Source organism: Diadema antillarum, unplaced genomic scaffold (assembly GCF_040938485.1).
Source record: "Diadema antillarum isolate AM-2024a unplaced genomic scaffold, OU_Dant_1.0 seq00001237_RagTag, whole genome shotgun sequence".
NCBI classification, from domain to species: Eukaryota; Metazoa; Echinodermata; class Echinoidea; order Diadematoida; family Diadematidae; genus Diadema; species Diadema antillarum.
In genome coordinates, this window is record NW_027272024.1 from 415430 (window position 1) to 440681 (window position 25252).

The 25252-nt window shown below is 38.4% G+C and overlaps 1 protein-coding gene across 1 annotated transcript in view; it reads right to left on the reverse strand.

The window, feature by feature from the left end:
- Positions 1-559: 559 nt before the first annotated feature.
- LOC139745163 (97 kDa heat shock protein-like) overlaps positions 560-25252 on the reverse strand; it is a 65796-nt gene continuing 41103 nt past the window's right edge. Inside the window, exons 12-18 of the mRNA XM_071655575.1 lie at positions 20301-20650; positions 18861-19025; positions 17674-17799; positions 16024-16131; positions 13703-13822; positions 11205-11366; positions 560-2857 (exon numbers count right to left, since the gene is read on the reverse strand). Of these exons, the coding sequence (XP_071511676.1) occupies positions 2627-2857; positions 11205-11366; positions 13703-13822; positions 16024-16131; positions 17674-17799; positions 18861-19025; positions 20301-20650 (1262 nt within the window). The 3' untranslated portion in view covers positions 560-2626. The remainder of the gene's footprint in view (positions 2858-11204; positions 11367-13702; positions 13823-16023; positions 16132-17673; positions 17800-18860; positions 19026-20300; positions 20651-25252) is intronic.

Consider the following 25252-nt stretch of genomic DNA (forward strand, 5'->3'; position numbering starts at 1 on the left):
AAGCAAATTTATTGTTTTTCTCCTACATTTCAACAGGGCTACAATACATCAACTGAACAAATATTTTCTTCCTCACTATGCGAAGAATTCACAACATTCCTTAGAGAACATGTCATTTACTAGCCAGACGAAAAAAAAAAAAAAATCAAAATATCTTCATGTATGCCATTAAATCCTGTACACTGCGCATCAAGATACCTTTAGCACTATACATCACATGGGGATCAAAGATAAATACATCTGGAGACAAATTATATGTGGAGCATATTATTGTTAGCAATGCAATATCGGTACAAAATGCTCCACATTCCACGGTGGAACTGACATCTCATCTGATTTCATATCTAATCTATGCAAATCTGTGGCAATTGTATTCAGTGATAATACCCGACTGGACTCCACAGTAAGATCACATGGCACACTTACATCTGAGGTTTAATTTGTACTTTTTCACTGTTGGATTGCTTGTGTTTTCTACTATTTCTAACTGCCTGTAAGGGCTTTGTAGCATCTCCCTTACAATCAAAAGATAAGCTAGTTTGAGGTCCAGTTAAAACAAACAAACAAACAATAATGCCTCCGGCGACTCTTCATGGCGGAGGCATAAAAACACTCTCTTCCCTGTAAGAGGATCCTGTGCAAGAGACATCATCCCTGTATGCAAAAGATCCAACATCTCATAAAAAGCAGAGTGAAAACCTGGTAAAGTGGTCTGACTTACTTAAACACACTCACACACATACCTGAAAATGGACAAATGATAAAATTCATTCCATGCTGACTAGCAGTAGTCAGCACATGGAATCAATCTTCCACGTTGTGCCATTTATAAGGATAAATTGCTTGTGTAGCCTGAACAAATATTTATTTAGAGGATTACAGCATGAATTAATTATATGACTAAAGAGCAGACATTATGCACATAAATGCAGGGTTTATATTTTTCTTTCTGCTGTCCTTTCAATCGAATAAAATCATAATTTCTAATAAAAGAAGGTAAAATTTCCCAACTCAGCATGGATAAATCATATCTTGCAAGCATTCCAGTGGTAGGCACACATTTGCAATGAAAACTTAAGACACAAATACCCCCCCCCCCCCAAAAAAAAAAGTGTTAAAGTCGAAAGTTTCTTTTCAATTGTCTAAGATTCTACGAAGCAGCACATCAAGTTGTGCTTGATATCATTTAACCACTCACTGTTTAGCTGCAGCATGAATGCATTTGTTATGTTGTTGTTGTTTTTCCCTAATAATATAGAGATATACTGGACATCAACCACGAATGAGTGAGACTGCTTGAACATCCTGGATTGATTTTAAAGCTACTGTTTGCCTTCAAGACATTATTCTTACTAAGTTTATTTGGGATAAAGATGATTGTGCAGCCAAAGCCAAAGAACATGCACACAGAAACAGCTGAACAAGAATGAGGACAACAAAATTAGCATTTCATATCTACAGCCATGACTGACTAGAATTTCTGACATCGTGCACTTCCCTCCACTTGGTCTCAATATTGTCCCTATATGATACATGCATCCACATTGGTTGCACTCACAAAACAAACTCTGTAAATAGTGATTGTGGCCTGGTGCATAGTGTAGTGATTTGTATGACAATGTGCTCCACAATTATCACACAATATATAGGGGGTCTGTTCAGGATATTTATTACATATCAATGTCTATATATACATGTACAAAGCTTGCAACATCATCTCACCCCAACACGTGAGTCATCATTAGTTTCCATCAGTCGATAACCATCAACCCCACAGTATCAAACTCCATCAATTTCACTATGAGGTGATAATCATTGCCACATCTTCTCACAAAGTGATTACATACATCACACTCTCTGCTTGGAGTGCGAACACTTTTGCAGTGTCGGTGCAGCTTAACTCTGACATGTGACTGTAATCAAAAAATAAATTATCTTAGAATGACTGTGAAGCTTGTACAAAACACAGAAATCTCTAATTAGCAAAATGTGCTGTGTGTCTGCTTGTATCTCCACAAAATAAACTCAACAAATACCAGTGCTTGTTTCAAATCCGTCTATTAGGTTCAGCATCTGTATGACACTAGTGAGCATTTAATACTCTTGATAACACAAACATGTGAAATGAAAATTTTAACTTCACTTTCATCAATGTTGACAGATCTTTCAATTTTTTTTTTGGTCAAATAATCTATGAAATTATTGGTATCTGCTCCTACCTATTACACTAATCACAGGTCTGGAGAAAGCAAAGAGACTTACACCCAGCTTAGCTGTTTCACATAGGAAGCTGTACAACAGATACATAAACTACATGCTCATGACAAATCTGATTCTCTTCATCAATCTCCTATTGCAAGAAATATATTATATTGATAATCATCCACACATTTGTGCAGCAAAATAATTTGTCTGACTGTGGAGTCCAAAGAATATAAAAAAGAGAGTAAAATCCAATAACTACCTTTTGACCTTAATGTTGACATATCCATTTTCACAGGTCAGCAAAAACCTCCCAGTGTACAAAGATAATATTTAGGATAAAGGGGTTAAAACAGAAAGAACACTGAACAAATGAGTATATCTGACAGTTGTCCTTCCAAGCTATCCTTGTGAGTAATTTACATTAATCCAGCTCCATCTCAGGGTCAGGCTGTCCAGTGTCACCCTTGGTGTTGTCTTCACTCGGTGTGGTTTGCTGTCCATCTTCTTCCATCTTCTCCTCCTTATTGTCAGCTGCACCGCCCTCTTTGCTTGCTGCTGTGTCGTCTGGTTTTGCCCCCTCATCCTTTGGAGGTTCCTCCTTTGGCTTTGGCTTTGGCTTGTTCATGATGGGATCGCACACTGCCCTCAAGGTCTGCATATGACAATTCACAAACATTTGATGCAATAAAATAACAAAGTTCACTTCTCAAACAATCTTTATCACTAAAGGTATCAAAATGTCAGTGTACAACATCCTACACAAACTAGATTTGATTTGAACCGCTTGAAAACTGGAGAAGTTCTAACTGCAAGGCTTTTCCCCAATTTGGGATCAAAATACACTGTAACCATGACGATGCACTTCAGCTATACTTACAATTTTGTCCTGCACAACTTTATATGACATATCCAAGCAAGCTTTTTGCCTGATTTTGGAGACATAATGAACCATTCCCATGGCAACTTACTTTTGCTACTGCTGACAAATGTGTCTTGCACAACATCACATTGAGCTCAACTTGCATGCCAAATTTCATTTGAATCGCTTGAAATCTGGGGTAGTTAGATCTGCAAGCTTTTCACTTTGATTTTGAGACTATGATGTGTTGTTACTATGGCAATGCACAACAGACAAAAAAAAAGTAAGTTGCACAACTTTACATTAAAGGGACTGTACAGTACTGGTTGAGGTGAGGATTCAGATTTATAACATTTTTTTGTGTGTGTGAGATAATGAGAAACCTCTTATGAAATACGAAAGAGCATGTAAATTCAAGAAGGATTCAACATTTATTTGATGAAAATTGGCCTTGAAATGGCTGAGATATCTAAAAAAAATGATCCTTATAAAATTGATAAGCCACGACTTTATTAGGATCTCTTTGTTTCACATTGTTTTTTGATACCTCGATCATTTCAAATCCAATTTTCATCAAATAAACCTCTGACTCCCCTTAGAATTGTATGCTCTTTAACATTTCATAAGTGGTTTCTAAATATCTCGCAAAACAGTCCTTTTAAAGGTACAGTTTACCATTGGGAGCAGTGATTTTGAAAATGTTCCAGTTACTGTATACGCCAATATTTTCGCGTACAGATATTTTCGCGAATCACGGTATCAGTGGCATTTTCGCGTGTTGTTAAATTCGCGATTGATACTAGTAGTAGTTGGGTCTACTGCCGCGCCAAGCCCGAGAAACACGTTCAAACACTTGCCAACGTACATTGTACTTGTAACGTTTTTCCATTTGCATGCGAATTGTGACTTCCCAAACATGACAATAGAAAAGACACAGTAGAAGATTTATAAAATGAAATAATAATTACGGGAACTTACAGTGAGACAATCACATACAGCATTCACAAGTATCTACCATGTTGCAACAAATAGATGCAGACTATACAAAGTTTCAGAGCTGCGCTAGTGCTAGCGAAAGTTTTACATGCATCCCTAGGCCTCACGCACCCGTACCCAACCAAGTCGAGCCGGTGGTCATTCGCGTAGGGTAACGCAGCACGGAGATTGCATATTTTAATGCATGTTTATCATCGTACTGCACCGTAGCATACTACTGTATGTAGTATACGATGCCAGCAGTTGCAGTACTCAGTACTAGTGTTTGTACGTACTGGCCGGTGTGCTGTGCATAGAGATGGCTTTAGTATATACAGTCAACCCCGGATACCTCGAAGTAGTTGGGACTGAAGAAATTGGTTCGAGGTACGCGAACTTCGAGGTACGCGTACGTCGAATTTTCTTCGACTTATCAGATTTTTGTCGATGTTCAACATGGTATCTGTTACAGTGCCTACCGATTGTTTGTATGCTTGTCAATTGGATTTTAATCGACTTTAATATGAATGAATTGAACGAAAATCGATGTTCTTCTTTCATCAGTGTTTTCTGGTGGACAATTAAATCACTTATCACCATAAAAACAAAAAGAAAATACCGGTACGTAATCGAGTGCAAGACAGGGTTGCAGAACATGCGTGCTGAATGTACATTGTCGCATCGGCGTAGGTACCCCCTCGATCACTATTCGTTTTCCTCCTTTTCTCTAAGTCATCATCTCTTACACAATATCTAACACAAGAATCACAGTCTTAGCTTTGCGAACTATAGGGTATTAAAATCTTGCACAACCTATGGGTGTACATGTAGCTCACCAAGAACATCTATATAGAGCTACAGGGAGCAACGGCAATGTCGCACCGCTACGCACCGGTCTTCCATGAGTCTACCAGCAGCACTCACAGTCAGCAGATTGATACCGTTAATCATTTCCAAATGTAAAAGCAACAATCTGTTATTTATTCTAGTATCATACGTAGCAGAATATTACTGTTATTCATTTCCAAATTTACAAGCAAACATCCGACATTGGTTTTACTATCATACGGAGCCCAATAATACTGCTGTCCACTTCCAAAAGTGAAATGAATTATCTGACAATCATTTTATCATCGAATGGAGCTGAACGTTACTGTTTTTCATTGTTGAACGTCAAGGCGAACATCAGACATTTATTTTACCATCAAACGCAGTTGAATGTTAGTGTTATTAATTTCGAAATGCATACTAGTAAATATCCGACATTTATTTTGGCATCATGACTGTGATATTTATTTTGGAATCTTCCGGAGCCGAATGTTCTTACTATTTACTTTCGAAAGTAAAAGCAAACATCCGACATTATTTAATCATCGTACGGAGTTGAATGTTATTGTTATTCATTTCCGAACGTAAAAGGGATCATTCGACATTTATTTTAGCCTATTCCGGAGCTCAATGTTATCGCTATGTACTTTCGAACGTAAAAGCAAACATCCGGCATTCATATTATCATCGTATGGAGTTGAATATTATTATTTATTTCCGAACGTCAAAGCAAACATTCGAAATTTATTTTAGCATCTTCCGGAGCTGAATGTTATTGCTATTTACTTTCGAATATAAAAGCAAACATCATACGGAGTTGAATACTATTGTTATTCATTTCTGAACGTCTAAGGGATCGTTTGACATTTATTTTTGTATCTTTTGGAGCCGAATGCTATCCTTGTTTATTTCAAAACGCAAAATCAAATATCTGACATTAATTTAAGAACCGTACACAGCTGAATCTTACCGTTATTCAAGTATAAGCAAACATCCGACATTTATTTTAGTATCGTATGGAGTCTAATATTACTGTTATTCATTTCCAAAATTAAAAGCAATCATCTGACATTCATTGTAGCAACTTTCGGGGCCGATTGTTACCGCTGTTTATCTCCAAAAGTAAAGGCAAACATCCGACTTTTTTGGTGGCCCGACACGCGTTTTGGTGGCCCCGCCGGGCCACTGTAAGTGTCGAGCCCTGAATAAGTGCAGCACAGTACATGAAGGATGGGCAACTTGAGTAGTGAGTAATATTGCAAGATCAGATTCCGGCTATGGCTTCTGAGAACAATGCTATTACTGTAATCATAAACATTTACCGAAGAGGATTGTTCGCATTAAAAATAAAAGCGAAACAATCTTAGGGGCCTTTACGATTGTGCTAGAAAAAAAAAGAAAAAAAAATACCGAAAACTCAAAAAAGATTCAAGTCAAAACAGGGGTAAACAAAATACATGATGATTTCTTTTTTTTGTCTGAAAATCGTACAGCGTATTATTCCGTTACTTCGAAATTTATCAGAATAAACTGTTGTTAAATCATATCTATACTATTCTTTATTATGCTAGGCCTATACTTCCAGATCATATACCACACTATTTTCATAATCGCATTGCTGGAAAAAAATATTCAGAGCTTGCGTTCTCGGAGGAGAATTAATGAAACAAACTTTGTGAAAGGAAAAAAGTAAAAAAAAAAAAAAAACACTAGCGGGAGATTGATGTTTGGACAGTGGACCGTGATTAATGCCAAAGATATAACTGTCAACACCTAAGCAGGTGCGCCACGACGGTTAAGAAAATGTACGCGCAGGGCATGACTATCACGATCGCAAATCAAAACAGAGTGGTCAAAGAAAGATGATGGGCAAGGCGTAGTGCTATTGTAAGCACTCCATTTGCACGGCTGCTATATGCATACCGTGTACGTGTGTATAGGTACAGTAGGTGTTGGGGATTTTCCTTGTCAGCTGTGTACCGGGTATTTCTCTGAGCGCACGATCGTTCTGGGCTCAGAATATTTACAATCGAGTGTGAAAAGATTTGTGACATGTCTTCGCTGTCCACGCGCGCTTCATCGGAAATGCTAAGTGATGTTTGCAATTTCAATTCGAGCAACATGCTGGGAAAAACAATAAGTTAATTAAGATCGGCACATGAGATTTCCCTTCGAGGTAACCGAACTTCGAATTGGTTTTTTTCGAGCTACGCGAATTTTAACACATGAAAACTCCATAGGAACAATCGGGACTTTCATTTTGCCTTCGAGATAAGCGTGACAGCCGCGCGCGCTGGTGGTCCGGCCAGCGCTTGTCATCAATTTGTACATAAGGTATGACGGGGTAATATTTTCGCGTGTCTTTAATTTCGCGATCACCCCAAAGCTCGCGAAATTCGAGAAAATAAAACCCTCGCGAAAATAATGGCGTATACAGTATCACATTTCATGCACATGTGTAGGTCAGTTGTATTATAAAACATCCTACCATGAAATTTCTCAATTAAACCTACAACAGGAGATATCACTATTTTTCTCAATAAACCATAACTATAGATGGTTTAGTCTAGAAACAATATTATAGCTATTGTTCACATTTTGAATATTTAATAATACTTAACATTGATTATTCTGATTGGAATTTTTACATTGGTTGTTTTTATCCCTAACTTACATTTTAGAGCTATATTGAAGCACAAAAGCTTGAAAGTTGGAAAAGTAGTTCAATCTGCGACATTTGCAACAGACTGACAGCGCCACCACATGCAGATTCCTATATACCCCCTTCAAACTTTGTTTGCTAGCATACAGGAAGATGAGAAAGAAGTTGAATTTACAGATATTTTTAAAGTTTTCGTGATTATTATGGTAATGAGAATAGTGATGTTAGAAATTGTATATGTATAATGGGAATTGTGTTTTTGTTTTGAATGTTGATATTGTGTGACGAATATGTTTGATATTCATTTTTCATTCTATGTATTTTATACAATCTTGTACATATTTTATAGTATCGTGCTTATTTCTGTAAAATGTCTGCAATCCAGCCTGCGGGCTGCAATGGACATTACTCAATAAAATACCCTTTCAATTCAACTCAATTTAATTCAAAGCTGGGTTTTTGTTTCATCTGCAAATGGTAAATAATGCCTTTAAGTTCAAAATGTGAGTCAATTTTCCATTTAATCTCTTGAAAGTTGGAAAAGTAGTTCAATCTGCAACATTTGCAACAGACTGACAGCGCCACCACATGCAGATTCCTATATGTGACCCTGCACCTCAAAACAAACAAAAAGTCGCCAGACATGAATTTTTAGTTAAGACCATATTCTGAAAGAGCAGACTTTAAGCTTTAAAATGATGTATAACTCAAATCAAATAGACTCTCCTAACCTATCTTGGAAAGAAAGCACAAACTCAGGAAAAGTGTGAACTGAGAAGAGGCTCTTGAAGTACAGTGTCTATTCAAGTGCTTAATCTTTACCGAACCGTGCTGGCTGTGTGATGAATCTAAACCACCAGAGTAACAACAATGAAGAGATTATCAGATTAAACTGAAATTAACCATGCCCCATAAACACATTCTGTCCATAATCAATGCCAATCAAAGCAGTAGCACTATCCTTTCAAAAGTTATAAGAGTTGAAAGTGAAGAGTGTGGACAAGGTTTTTTTCAGAAATGAAAAAGGGATTCTAAAGACACACCTAATCACACTGATGTTCTAAATAAACTGCTAAAAAACACACTTTCCCACCCGTTTTATGATACCAAATTTTAGCATTATAAAAGAAGACCCGCTCTTTCAGTCAAGTTCGGCTAGGTTGACCCATATCACTTATTTTCAGTCCTCACGCAAAATCAGTGTGTGCGACTTTATGTTCGTTTTGAGGTGCACGGTCACATATACTCCTTCAAACTTTGTTTGCTAGCATACAGTTAAGTGCAAATCCTGCGACAGTTGTGTGATAATCTTGTGTTCCAACAAATGCACTACACTCCTTCAATAATATGACCCTCAGGTGGCTGAAATTCTGCGCCATGGTAACCACCACCTGGATTCATACCTATTCTTGTTATAATTTCTATTTACAAATGGCCTCTAAGCCTTGAAGTTTCGTCCCAAATCATGTGACCTGGACCTTGCCAATCACCAAACTTCTTCATAATAATTTCTTAATACTAGCTGTTGCTAAATAGCACCCTCTGTGTCACTGTCAGTTGGTTAATTGCTGCAGCACTGCCAGTAGAGGGCAGCATGACATGATACCATATGTATACTAATAATATTATAGAGCGCGGACTGCGTGTGGCGCGTACGCAGTGCTCGTGTGCCGAGATGAAGAGGCCGCGCGCCATCTTTTTGTCCGGGCAAAAACAAACATCGCGTCCGGGCAGCGCAGTAGTGGTGGACACGTGAACACGTATACACAAGCGCTCAAACACGTATTGGCTTTCAGCAAGAAGATGAGGGGGTCGGAGATGAGAGAAGGAAACAACTCAAAATTTTAAAGGACAAGTTCACCTTCATGTACATGTGGATTGAGTAAATGCAACAATATTAGTAGAACACATCAGTGAAAGTTTGAGGAAAATCCGACTATCCGTTCAAAAGTTATGAATTTTTAAAGTATCTGCGCAATTACTGCTGGATGAGAAGACTACTACAGTGTGTGATGTCACATGCGTACAACGATATAACGAAAATAAAAAGAGAATTTCACAAAATTTTACTTTTTGAATAAAGTGCACATTTCTTGGACTTGTGACTGATGTATGTTAAGGATAATATTATTCCCCTTGCCTTCTGAAAGAGAGAAGTCGAGTGTTCTTTTGTTATGCGAGAAAAGTGAAAATAAGGTGAATTTTCTTTATACTTTCTTTATACCGTTGTACTCATGTGACATCACAAGCTATAGTAGTCTTCTCATCCAGCCATGACTGAGCAGAAACTTTAAAAATTCATAACTTTTGAACGGATTGTCGGATTTTCCTCAAACTCTCACTAATGTGTTCTACTAATATTGCTGCATTCACTCAACCGGCATGTCTATGAAGGTGGACTTGTCCTTTAAGTTGCGAGCAATCTCTTATTATGAGTGGTAAAGAAAATGAAAATTAAACAAAATTTTACTTTATTCTCCACAAGGTAATACTTTCAAGTCAACCAACATGACCATGGTCCATGCAATACAAAGGGTTCTCTTGGTCTCTAGACAGCCGGGTGCCCCTTGTGATACACTGCGTCAATTTTTGCATTTGTTTTTTTTGCAATTATATTTTTTTCTGTATGAGGGGACCGCATTCTATAGTCCTGTGTATACGAGTGTTTCATTGAATTTCTCTTTTTTTTTTGGGGGGGGGGGGGGGTGGGGTGGAAATGAAATAAATCTTTTTTATAAGTACGTGTAGGCATATTGGTTCCACGACATATTAAGTTCAAGCTCGAAATGCTAATGTTGAACTTCAAGCTTACACAAACCCTAACCCAAATCATAACACCTAACCCTAATCTTAATCCTCACCCTGCCTTGAACCAAAAGCCCAATCAGACCAATGATGCTATGAATCTTATTTTCAGAAAGATATCAATGCCGGAGCATAATATGTCCTGTCACCAGGCATATATTACGTATTCTAAGCTTTTCTCACACTATCTTCATAGTAAAATGAACTGCTGGTATAGCAAAGGGTGGAGGAACGATTTATTTATTTATTTTTATTTTTATTTATTTATTTTCTTTTGGGGGGGGGGGGGGCTCAAGGGCACTAAGAAAAGAGCACTTTTAAACTTAAAAGGGGGAGTTTTTCACTTGCATATAGTTATGTACTGTATTAGCTATCTATAGTAGATCGAGAATGGCTGAGGGAGGGCGGAGTGCCTCCTGACGAATTTTGCAAGACCTTTTCTTTTCTTTTTCTTTTTTGTTGTCTTGAATCAATCTGTTTAACACACACTATAAATGTAATTTTAGTTACTTGTGAAAGGAAACTCCGCTAATCCTTCTTTTCACCTGTTTCTACCATATCCAAAAGCAGCACATGAACCAGGCATTTTGCAACATAGATCTATGCTACTTTAAGTAGAATTTGCGAATTTAAGAACATTTTCGATTTCCAAACTCCGATGGAGACCTTGGCATAGACGCTAGCCTACTGCCGTTGCATCCCGTCGTCGATCTCCCTGCATGCTCCGCTAGCGCTATACGTTATCGGTAAGGTCGCTAGTCGAAATTTGCCCGGACCAAAATGGCGAACGCCTCCTTCTATCGGTCACAGGGATTTTACAGAGTCCGCCCTCTAGTGTTCTTAGTATATATTTCTATGCATGATACTCACCCCAACCTCAGTCCTAATCTGAGCAATGGTGACGGTGGGGTTCTGGTGCATAGCCAGCTGGTTCTGAGCATTTTCCTTGGAGTTTCGCCACTCTTCCTTCTCGGTCACAGCCTTCCCCATTTTGGCAATTTCTTCTTTCTCCAAGTGGGCGTACTTCTCATCCTGAGTAAAGATTCATACATTTAATCTTGATACTTGTCAACTGCAGTTTTACAGGCATTTCTAATGCTTTGGAATTTGGAAAATTAAAATATTCATAAATTTCCCACATTTCATCCTCTATTTTCAATTTCCAATGCACCCAGTACTAGAGAAATAAACCTACTGTAGCTGTTAGCATATTTATCAATGACTGGTTGTGTTGTATATGTCACTTTTATCTGTCATAAAGTGCTCTCTGCTATACGTGACCACTCGACTCTAAACCCACAAAAAGCAGGCAAATATTAATTTTCATTTTTCTACATATTCTAAAAGAGAAAGCTCTAAGCTTTTAGATGATATATACTGTAAATCCGCAAATTTTCATGCACATTTTAATTTCAGGAATTTTGCGAGAGCAAAGATTTGCACAGTTATAATGCACATGAAAGTTCTTTACACTAAATGCATTGAATGCCAGTGGATATTCACGAAAATTTCATGCCACGAAAAAGGCCATCAGCTCCAATTCGCAAAAATTTAACGTCACAAATATTTCTTGCCTTACAGTTACTTGTTAAAATTGGACCATCCTAACCCAATTAAAAAGTGAGTGAAATAATTGAGAAATAGGAGGTGCAGTTTCATAGAAAGGGGAAAAAATAGGATTTAAAGATTAGGGTCACTCAAGTGTGCTGTGAATAGCATCAATGAAAATCACAGTGAAAGCCAGCACCTGTCTGAAAAAAATACAGTCAACATAAACTGCTTATGTATATCTCAAGTTCAATTCTGTTCTAAGCTGCCAAATTTTGACAGTAGGTAGAGAAGAGATTGCTCTCCTCAGATAAACTTTTAAAAAAATTAAGTCGGTCGACCAAAATGACTGTTTTGGTCCATTACAGAGAATCCTAATCTGTGACTTCTTGTGCATTTTGAGCCGAGTGGTCACATATGTGACAAGAATCTCTAAATCATCCATGTCAGACAGTAATACAATTGGAAATAATGGTTGAACAAACAGAAGTAAGTGAATTGATCTGAAATAAAAAGGAACTTATTATTCACTGGTTTCAAACTGAACAAGAGACTATGGCTATAGTGTTTGTAGTATGTAGATGTACTACTAGCTCAGTCATAAACCAAAATGACTTTAAAGGACAAGTTCACCTTCATAAACATGTGGGCTAAATGAACGCAGCAATATTAGTAGAACACATCAGTGAAAGTTTGAGGAAAATCAGACAATCTGTTCAAACGTTATGCATTTTTGAAGTTTCTGCTCACTCAAGGCTGGATGAGAAGTCTACTATAGCTTGTGATGTCACAATGCATACAACGATATAGAGAAAGAACAAAGAAAATTCAACATATTTTAACTTTTCTAGCATAACAAAAGAACACTTAACTTCTCTCTTTCAGAAGGCAGGGGGAATAATATTACCCTTAACATATGTCAGTAACAAGTTGAAGAAATGCGTACTTTATTCAAAAAATGAAGTTTTGTGAAATTCTCTTTTAATTTTCTTTATGTCATTGCACGCACATGACATCATACACTGTAGTAGTCTTCTCATCCAGCAGTGACTGTGCAGATACTTTAAGAATTCATAACTTTTGAATGGATTGCCTGATTTTCCCCAAACTTTCAAGGATGTGTTCTAATAATATTGTTGCATTCAATCAATCCACATGTATATGAAGGTGGACTTGTCCTAAAGACTGGGGGGGGGGGGGGGGGCCTAAAGGGCCCCCCCTTAAGATCTCGGCCGTGGATCGCGCGATCGCCGCGGAAATTTGCACAATGGTAGTGTGCGATGTAATCTACAAGATCGTATATTTAAATTTTCCAAAATAGTCTTCTTTTATTTTATTTTGATTAATTATGCTAATTTATGCAAGAAACCAGACTTTTTTATCTAAATCAGTAAATAAAGCTCCAAAAGTGCTCATTTTTGGTCTAGATATTCTTTGTAGCATTCTTAGCAAATGTACTTAACAAAAAAATCGGTATCAAAATTAATTTCTTATCTATTTTATTGTTTTATGAATTTCTTATGTATTTCTTTGTTTTTTCGACCTTTTGTTTCTGTTGTTTTTTTCGGCAAAATTTGTGGCAGACCCTTTTTGAAGCATAATACTATAAAACAAATTGATTTTAGCCATTGAGAGTAAAAATACGCATATTTATATGAACCATGTGATAAAACTCAATTTGTTAAATACTTTCTACAATCTAAGCTTTGCAATTCAGTATAAGACTATTTGCTGTTCTAAGAAAATCCTCCCTTTCTCTGCACCAACAGGTTCTTAAAACAATCTGGAAAATAAACCTTAATAGAGAGCTAGTGACGTACCCCTTCTGCGTACTGGTTCAAGACTTTCCTGTAGACGACCAGTGCCTTCCCTAGCTCCTCAAACGCTGCTGGTCTCTCCTGAGCCTCTGTGTACCTGCTGACAATCGGATTGCCATGTTTCTAGATGGGGAATGAATCATGTGCAATCAGTTGAAGCATGGGTCATTTGGTATACCTCAAATGTGTGGTTATAAAACTTTATAGAACGAATGATTGTTATTCTGGGCCTGTCTACCATGTACAGGTGCTAAAAGCGCTTTACAACATATTATCACAATGGTCATTGGTTTCCAGCCTGTACCTACTGTACCCGCTGACATTTTCATGTAGATATTTTTGCGAATGGCAGCTGATCAGACATTTATGTAAGTTGTCCATCCTGTGTTTTGTGGTCTTCTCAATTTTATGACGATTGCAAAAGAAAACATAGTACATATGTACACACATGTAGAAGAAAGTATGTCTTCTCAAACAAACAGGTTTGTTACAATATTGCTTGAAATGTGATCAAAGCTCTCTCTCTCTCTCTCTCTCTCAAAAAAAAGGACGAGTATTCAAAGATTTGAGCAGGCAGGGTATCGGGGCCAGGCTTCAAGTAGTCCCCTCATATTGCTATGCTAGTGTGCTGGCTTAGGACAGTGCATGTGGAACAAATTTTTGCCTTCTTTCTTGTCAATATTTTTGTGATTAAGAGCCTATTTGTGAATATAAACCACCACAAAAATTTCAGCGTATACAGTATATTTCTGCCAGTGAGTGATCAAGCCAGACTTCCACTCTTGAGAGCATATAATCTACATCAAACCACACTAATGGTCAGACTCTCTCTGGTGCTCAATGGTACTCAGTTGTACAGGAGAACATCGTGGAGAAAATGTCTTGCTCAAGAACACAAGATCAACCTGGCATAAATAGCTGACTGGCATAACAACTTACAATAACAAGCATTATACCTAACAAGAGACCCACACAGTCTCATGCTCACCTGAGTATCACAAGTTCTCCTTTGATACATTCTTAAGGACCCAAATTTGTGGAAACTTTGACCAAGCATTTTCAAAAGTAAGATCAAAATGTTAAAAATGGTCTCCTACCTGTTCCCGGCCCCAGCAGGGGCAACCCTTGGATCTGCCATAAAAAAAGTCCCCCCCCCCAACTAAAGCATTGATGTAGAACTTTTCTGGTCTCACAGATCTTTTTTTTTTTTTCCTTTTTACTTTGTTTTGTTTTTGAAGATTCTCTAATTTGGAGGCTAGGGGATGGGGGGGGGGGGGGGGGGGGGGGGTAACATGGTTATAAAAAGGGTTTTGCAAAATGAAAGAGTGTACAGAGGTACTGAGAATGAAAGGGTAACAACTTTGACCCCATGACCTAAATCTTTCCCTACACAATCATTGTGCACTAATGCACGTATATGCCAAGCATTCAATATAATTTTAACTTTTGACCCCATGACCACAAATTTACTTAGAGAATCATTGTCAGACAGTACATGTTTGTGTTTTAAATGTCATAAAGAAACAATGAGCTATTTCCGAGATTTGGAGGAGGGGGAGATATTTTAGAAATTTTCATTTGATCTTTGACCTTCAAACATATGACCCAAAACTTTCCCTCAGAAGAAATCTTCATTTGGCAATACCATGGTACATGCATACAATATGTTTCATGAAAATACCTTCACATATCACAGAGATACATGTATGGAGGAAATAGTGAAATTGTAGAATTTGAACTTGACCTTCAGCACATGTAACCCACAACATGACAGGCAGTTTGGTCCACTGATACATGCCTACAATGTATGCCAAATTCATTAGGATACTTCAAACAATTCTGGATTGACGTAAGGACAGGACAGACGGACGGACAGAACCTGAATAACATAATGCATCTGGCGAACTTTTTGGTGGAAGCATGAAAATTAGTTCAAAAATTAGCAGCTCAGGAATGATATGCTGTAGTCTACAGACATGTTTATTAAGTCCACTGTCATTTCTAGTATGTCACGAAGTGAACTGTAATTACCTTTCTACGGACCTCTCACACAATCACATAATAGGAATCTAAACCTAAGATGATATCTACTATATAATATTACTATGCAAATGAAGCTTTTTTTTTTACATTAAATAAAATAGCAATGATAATCATGCTTGCTATTTCTTTTTTAAACTGTTAGATATATATGTCTATTAGATTTTATACACAATTGCTCATTCACAAACAATACCACTCACACACCCACTCTCAAGGTGGGGACCTTAAAATGTGAACCCTTGGTTCAAGACAACAGCTTGGAAACTAGGAGCAAGGATCACCTGTAATGAAGTCAGCTTTGATTGGTAGACATTCTTTGCCTCATCTTCGCCATCTTCATACAACCAGTTCTCTGTTTCATTTAGCAATGCTCGGAATGCCTCCTTTTCCTACAGGAAAGAAATAAAGAAGTAAATTTCTTGACATCACTCAACTTCAAATGTATCTAAACACTGAAATATTAACTCATCTTCAACCGGACATAATATCATGGATGAGAAATAGGTCATAACAGAGGTGAGTTGTCTGACAGCAAAAAAACATCAACTCCAGTGCTACATTTCACAGACCTACATGTTTTCAACAAGAGGATTAATCTAGTTTGCTTCAAACTACCCCTCTAGACAAAGAAGTGACTGACTCCAGCAATCAGACCATGCCAATCTTCAATGGGTTCAAGAAACCAAGACAGAAAGACATCCAGTCTAGTCCTGAGAAGGACCAGGCAGCTAATGTCTACTGTCAGGGTTTCCCTGCTGGCTGAGGTACCCCCATCCCAGCCCCTACAGATCACCTCAGGGTTGTCAGTAAAACACTTACATGTTAGAGGTAACCATTAGGAGGGACTGAAGGCAGAGGCCACACCACAGCAAAGCTCAGAGAATGGATTGACTTTCACATCATTTTGCTCACATATGGCTATACTATGCACTTCATGTTGCATCGTGATTACACTTTAACCCTAACTTTAAGTACCATTTGATATAATTTGCAAGATGTAAAGTAATCTTCACTGTTCAGTTGTATCTCCTATACTGTAAAACGAGGAATGTTCGCGTGCATTTTAATTTCGTGAATTTCATGAGCGCCAAGATTTGCAAAATCAAAATGCATGCAAAAGTTCTTGTCTACACTATATGCATTGAATGCCAGTGGCAGTTCACGAAAATTTCATGCCGCAAAAAAGGCCTTCGGCTCCAATTCGCAAAAAATTCATGCCGCGAATATATCATATTTTACAGTACATACGATGATAATGAAGAAATACAGGTCAAAATAAATCATTGCCTGAGAAGAGACAGAAAGTTTACTCCTTGTATTGTACTGTTGAAGGTAATGAATAATTTAAGCTTATCTCTTTGATGAACAATCCCAAAAGTTGCATCACCTCTCAAATGTCATGCAAATATACTTGTAGGTCCAACATTATCAGTATTGATAAGGATTACACAAAAGACAACTGTGTACCAGAAAGACAATGCAGCATTTAAATGGACCTATCACATATTAGATTATACCACATAGTTCAAGAGCTCAAATTCAATCTCTTACCAGGGCTTGACACTACAGTCTCTTGTGGCCCATTTAGGCCACTAAAATATTTAAATATGATGTATTGGTGGCCCAAAGAAGAAATGCAGTGACCCAAAGTAAAAGGAAATATACAAAGTCATCTTAAACTTCAGCTGCCTGATTGGGCAACTAAGAGATAGCCATTTCAGAAGTTTGGTGGCCCAACATTAATTATTAGTGGGCCATTGGGCAACCACTAATGTCAAGACCAGCTTACAATGACAATTACCATTAGGGCGACTCCAAATCACAATCCATGTTGCATGCATCACTGTACCACAGACAAGCAAAACTGCAGTGTCATAATCACTATGTTTGATCAGTAGATGACACTTTCCTCCCAGAGAGCTAGTACAAACCTGTTCTGAGGCATAAAGCTCCAGCTGCTCACTTAGCTTGTCTCTCATGTCATAGACATACTCCTCAACACTATTTTTGGCATCATTCTTCTCCTTTTCCTGCCGGTCTTGTGCAATCATTTTCCCCTGCAAAGTGACAGAGAGAAGACCATTGATCTTTCGTTATATCGACATTTCGCTATAACCAAACAAACAAACAACAGAAAATAAAGAGCTGATAATGTTTGGTCCTGAAATTTTACTTTGTTGTAACCGCAATATTGCTAAACCATGTTCGTTGTAACGGGAATGCACTGTAGAGAGTGCTTCTGAGGGAGTTCCCATGAGACCAGCAGCTTGAAGTACTCCCCTACAGACTAGGCGGTGATGATAAAGTACCCTGCCTGAGGTCAAAAACACTCATCAGTTGACTTGGGCCACAGACCTCCAGCTAGAGAGATCCTGATCTTATCTACTGAGCTGCAATAGCTCCTCACACGTGATTGTCATTTCAACAATGTCCAAAGGACTGGATTTAGCACAAGAACATTGTAATATGCAATATTCCTGACAAAGTTAGGGATGAGCTGATAGTATCTTCACCCAGCTTTAATCGACTGGTAACTGCTGAGGCATGCTTTTCAGTTCTGCAGTTTAGTTCTTTGAACATCTCTCACTGTTAAAGTTGAAATTATACACCATAACTCTTTGCACTCTGGCTACTATGAAGAATAATGCTGTCAATGCATATATACAGATGTAGTGTCAATTCTTGAGCATGAAATACAGCAAAATATTTGCTTGCCCTAATTTTCTTGCAGAGTATCACATAGTGCAAAATGTATGAAAATTTCCTTGTCCTAAAATATCACATTACTAGCCTACAGAAAATGAACAAGCACAGAAATTCCTGGTCCAGACACCAGAGGAACCAGTTACTGCTTATAATGTCTTATACATATTTATGGTGGAAAGAGGCAAAATAGCCATCTCCTATGCAGTAACTTATGATGGAATTACAATTTACTGGGAGCAACAGCCCAAACACATAGAGCAAACCTGCTTCACCTCTCACTGAGAGCTTGGCAAATACACGCTGCGGCATTAAGTCAAATGCATACCCTTTGAACTTTGAACTCTCTTGGCAGGACAAAATTGTAAAAAAAAAAAAAATCACGTCTACACAAAGCAACATCGAAATATCTCACCTCCTTCTCTTGGAACAAGTTGACTTGGTTCACATTCAGTTCATCAATGACGGATGTGATGGTAAGGTCACGCATCTTAATTGTCTTTTTGCTCTTCTTTGCACCTTTTTCTGTCTCAGTACTGCCATTTTCTGACTTGCTGTTGTCACCATTCTCTTTACTAGCCTGTAAAAAATTAATGGGGATAAAGAAGCTTTATATTCAGACTTCGATCTGAGGCTTAATGGAACATGTTATGTTCATGAAAAGCTTCCTTGGCAGAGTGCCACAATCATGTTTACTTGCATTTGCATTTTCTGTACCCTTTGATCTTGGTGGATCACACTGTGGAAATGACTATTTCCATTGTATGGCATGCCAGTTTTACTTGTTCGCTTGTGAAGAAGTTTCAGCTGTGTAACTCCTTTCACTCACCTTACTCTCACTATCAATCTAGGATTGGAGTACAAACTGAAAATGTATATTTTCTTGTAGAGTCTGCATCAGTCTAACACATTAATACTAGTAACTCAATACATCTTTCTTATGATGAAACCATCCATTTCCATTCTCCTCTATATCAGAACTATTGTAAACACAAATTACTGTAATCTAAAAAATGATGCATGAAAAAACAAAATCTGATGCATTCCTGAGAAGTATAACAAAGAGGGTGATAGAGGAAGAAGTTTCTCTCATACTTGTACGATGATTGTGTGCGTGTGCTTTTTAAGTTGTGGACCAAATACTTCAAGACTAAATTAAGCTTTAAATGTGTACTATCAAGTGATATTCTTGCCCCTCTTCTCACCTGAATATGATTCTGTCATGAAAGGTTCTCAAACATCCCATTTATACAGAGCATTTAAAACACTCCAGGAGTGTTCCTGAACCCATCTAAGCTCGGTATGAACAGACAATTGGGACCTGGAGCACTTATGCCCCTCTTGAGCCTAGGCTCAGGAGCACTCTTGAAGTGCCCTAAATTCTGTATAAACGGTTACCAATGTTAAGAGCGATCTGTAAGTGGCATACGGTGCAGGCTGTGTATACAGTTTACATGTTAGAAGTTCGAAGGTCATCATGACATTTACACCCCTCTCAGTCACTTCGCATGTTAACTCGGCGAGAGGTGACTCTCTTTATAACAGACACAGACAGGCTTTAGGAGTGCTCCTGGGCCCAGCTGCATGTATAAATGGTATAATAGTCTGTGTGTCTGAATGTCCCTTACTCTTTCACAACAAAGAAAATATACATATAATTTTGATGACAAAAATGAAAGCAAACATAACATTCATTTTGAATATTAGTTGCCCAATCAAGCCACCAAACAATCTCTTTTGAAATTTGGTGGCCCGAGATCAAATTTTAGTCGTTACTGGCAACTACTGTCAATCCCTGTATGTATATATATATAAGTATATATATGATTTATTCATGTGTGTGTCTTCTTCTCACCTCCTGTGGTCCGTTCTCCTGTTGTGATTCCTTCTCCCCATCAGCCTCACCAGCCTTGGTGTCTGCTTGCTTTGACACTCCCTCACCAGCTGCCCCACCATCCGGGGCAGTTCCACCCTCTGTCTCCATGGGGGACTCCTGCTGCTGCTGCTCATTGCCTCCTTCCTCCTTGTTGTTAGGCCCATTCTCCTGAGCTGTCTCCATGGGCTCCTCTGCCTGTGGAGCCAATTTTTCCACCAGGGAGGCAGAGGACACAGTGAATATACCATGGCCATTCACACGAACCTTGACTTTGATTTTCGAGCTCTCATTTTCGGCTGTAGGAACCACACCGTTGACAGTGAATTGACCTGTACATAGAATTATGTGAGACAAAAACATATTTTGAATTAAAGTACATAAAGAACCCACTGAATATGGAAAGTCTGTTTATATGCAATAGATAAGCAACATCATCACAATTGTTTCTTCAAAGTACGTAGCAATGTAAAAGGTACATGGTGTGTTATAACTTATATTTTGAATAAAATCAAGACTAAAGTGCAAATTTTAATTTTAAACACAATGATGTTTGTATATTAAACAAACTGACAGGAGGTAGCCAGTTTTTATATTATTTTAGGTCAATTCGTTTGGACATTGTAAATCACTTGCCTCCCGTTTCAAATTATATCCTCAATATTCATTTATCAAAGACCCATAGAACCAAGAACATCAGGTATCTGTTTTAGGCCTCTTGCTTTTTATATTGCATATTATATCATTGCACATTGTTATGGGGTTATGAAAATGGAAAAGTTTACATATGACACACGCCAACCGCTAGACAATGAATTATCGCAATAGCTCCAACCCTAACATCTCACAATTACATGCCTCAACCATCAAGCACCAGCAAACATGTCAATCTCTTGTAACATTTCATATTTGGTTGAGTGAGGCGAGAAGGAAAGATTTGGCCTATAATGAACTAAACTCAAATATATAATTGCCATGATCAGAATGATTTTACACCTCAAAATTTTTAACACTGGTTTTGGTTTCAATAATCCAAGACTGACTTCATAGGATGGGATGAATGCATAATGATCAAAAGTCACCCTGTATGTCCAATACTCTCACTACCTACTTCACTCGACACCTATGGAACAGAAGTGCTTGTGTGCATGCAGATTGGAGTCTATCTGTCTTCCACGGTTTCTCGGTATCGCCAATGTGCAGAAAAGGTTTGTGCACACTGAAGAGCCCTGTTACAGATGCACTGTGGGATTCCTTGGTGCCATTGTCGCTTCTGGTTGTCTCGCGCACGTTGCCGTTCCCATACGATTCAATGGAGTTATTTGCCTGCTTTTTACATTGTTACTCCTTTTTTCTTGGCTATAATTCAGCTTTTAAAGAGTTGAAAGTTTCTAAATTTTACTGATTTGCGGTCACTAGAACCATGGTTCACTACTGCTAGGCTTCAATGTGCTGGTCACATGATGGAAAGCGAAGAAATCTTCAACCCCAAATACACCTGGATAAAGACATAAGTTTGTCCCCTGAGCTATCCCATAATCAGAGATGCCAACCTTCAAAAAGCAAAAACAGTATTCTGAGAGGAAGAAAACAGTATTTTGACCCACAAAAAAGTATTTTGTAAGAAATAACGAAGGCGAGGGTGTGGGAGGGGGGTGTCCCCCCTCCTATGGTAAGGAGATTTTTCAATTTGGGGGTTCAGAATCATGCAAACTGATGCATTCTCTGGTAAGATGATTCCATATCTAACATAACACATAAATCAAACCAGAAAAAAAGAAAAAAGAAAGAAATCCGCACAAGTGCATATAATTTACATGTCTTAAAAAGATGCTATACAGAGATGCCAACCTCTCAAACCTCAAATCAGTAAAGCTAAAGCTAACAAGGAAAAGTAGAAATTACGCAGTGCGTAACATATGTCCCCGCCGGAAGTAGCATTTTGTAACAAAATGTGCAATATAGGTAAAAAATCAAGGTCAAAGGTCAAAGAAGTCAAAGGTCAAAATTCTGTGTAGAAGTTTTGAAGCCCTCACCTAGTGCCATCACATAAAGCAAATGGAATCGAAATTGGGTTAGAAATGGCGAAGGAGTAGCATTTTGTAGCCAATGTACAATATAGGTCAAAAATCAAGGTCAAAGGTCAAAGAAGACAAAGGTCAAAATTCTGTGTAGAAGTTTTGAAGCCCTCACCTAGTGCTATCACATAAAGCAAACGGAATCGAAATCGGGTTAGAAATGGCGAAGGAGTAGCATTCTGTAGCAAAATGCACAATATAGGTCAAAAATCAAGGTCAAAGGTCAAAGAAGTCAAAGGTCAAAATTCTGTGTAGAAGTTTTGAAGCCCTCAACTAGTGCCATCATATAAAGCAAACGGAATCGAAATCGGGTTAAAAATGGCGAAGGAGTAGCATTTCGTAGCAAAATGTACAATATAGGTCAAAAATCAAGGTCAAAGGTCAAAGAAGTCAAAGGTCAAAATTCTGTGTAGAAGTTTTGAAGCCCTCACCTAGTGCCATCACATAAAGCAAACGGAATCGAAATCGGGTTAGAAATGGCGAAGGAGTAGCATTTTGTAGCAAAATGTACAATATAGGTCAAAAAATCAAGGTCAAAGGTCAAAGAAGTCAAAGGTCAAAATTCTGTGTAGAAGTTTTGAAGCCCTCACCTAGCGCCATCACATAAAGCAAACGGAATCGAAATCGGGTTAGAAATGGCGAAGGAGTAGCATTTTGTAGCAAAATGTACAATATAGGTCAAAGGTCAAGGTCAAAGGTCACGACTGAAATTCTGTGTAGAAGTTTCAAAGCTCCCATGTAGTGCTATCATATAAAGCAAACAGAATCAAAATTGGCTCATAAATGACAGAGAAGTAGCAAATTGAAGATTTTGATCACACACGGACGCACACACGGACACACGGACACACGGACACACGGACGGACGGACGGACAGACGGACGGACACACGGACACACACACGTACGGAGCCCGTTTCATAGTCCCCTGCTCGAACTCGTTCGGCGGGGACAAAAAAGCAGTACTACAGTAATTTCTCGTAGTCGAAAACAGTAATGTTGTCAGTGGCAGATGTAGAGGGGGGCGCAACCGGTGCACGCCCCCTTTATTTTTCATTAAAAACAAAAGAAATAAAAAGAAAAAAAAATTAAATGAAACCCGGAAGTGGCACCCCCCCCCCCCCCCCCCCCCCCCTTACAGAATTCCTGGATCCACCCCTGGTTGTGCACAATGCTATTTACAAAAATGACAAGCATCTACCACACGCATGCGCAGCAGCAAAGTTAACATCGCATTACCTATGTTCATTACTGTGCCATGAAGAAGTTTTCTTCATGCTAATTGTAATGGAAGTTTTCTTGCATACATTCCATCTGATTAATGAGCATATTCAAATATATTTACATAGAAATTTTACTCCAATGCTAAAGGGAATGTTCTCAGTACACTTTAATGCTTCTGCTGCAGCAGGCCCAAATATATGGTCCACCGGGTAGTAACTCACTGAGACGACAGGCCCATATACAGAGCTGCCGACCTTTGGAAGCACGAATTAGTACTCGGCAGCTCCAAAATTTGTGATTTTTCCATCAGAATTAGTATTTTTTCAATCTCCCTCTTTTAGCTATTTTGAAATAAACTCGTCGATGTATGAGACCTAGAGGCTCTAAACATAACATTACGACACATGCCGAAGTACCGAGCTGGTCATAAAGATTCCAAACTATGCAATGTTCAGCATTGATGGATTGCTTTCTCGCAATGAATGTATTGCTAGTGCATGTATGTACCTCCAAAAACTTGCTGTGCTGGTTATGGGCACTTCCACTACCTAGCAGGGGAGGGGGAATACTGTCATCTTCTCAGGAGAGCTTTTGTGTGAATGAATGCAAAACTTTGTAGGGTGTTTCCAATTATTGTTTATAATAAAACATAGTCATACGTTGTTTTCAGGCAATTTTAGTGGATTTTAAACATCATCGTTTTCCTAAGTATTCCAATTTCTTTTCCCCTGACTGGAATCGGAAAGTCTGCCATAACGATGATCCCTAAATGCCGTGCTGTGTGTGGTTGTGCCGATGTGTGAAACACATGGTTTCACTTCCAAGTTCAAAGGAATGCGCCATGTGCTCCTGCCTTGTTTGAGGTTACTGCAAGTTTGATGGATCGAATGCGCCGTAGCTGAGCTTAATGGCTTGGTTATGGTAAACAGTTTACGTTGGATACAAAGAAATCATCATGTCTTTTACGAGGGGGAAAAAAAGCACCCACGAACGAATGTTGATAGCCAAAATTTTGAAAAGTAATAAGCAGTTTTGATGAACGTGAAACTAATTGTCATGATTTTGCTATCTGACTGGGTGGTGGCTGCATCACATAGGACCTACTCATAGTGAATTTGTCTGGGCATGTACCTTTATGACATGTATTTCTGTGATTACATTTTTAATTGAATGATTAATCAATCCCTTTTTATTGTTTAAGGAACATATAAATTATTCGATCAAGTACTCTATATTCGACTGTTCGATGTTTCCTACTATATGGGCCCATATAGGAAAACATATTTTACAAAGAAAACAAGAGACCCGGGGGTTACGCGCTCACCTGAGTATCGCAATTTCACCTTCCATGCATTCTTGCACACTCTTACTTGAGAACATCAGAAATCTAGGTCTGCATATGGATCCCCCCCCCAACTCCAGGGTGGAGGGGGGGGGGGGGGCAGGCAGCCCTGGATCTGCAATGAACAAACTTGGGACTAAAGTCATCAATGTACAAACTCATTGTATTAACTTTGCTTTATCATTTCTGGTTCTAGAGTAGAAGATTTTAAATATTCCTCAATGTGGGGGGCCCAAGAGGGACATGGTGCCCATTTGAAAGAATTGAGATTCTATGCCCCTAGGGATGCTA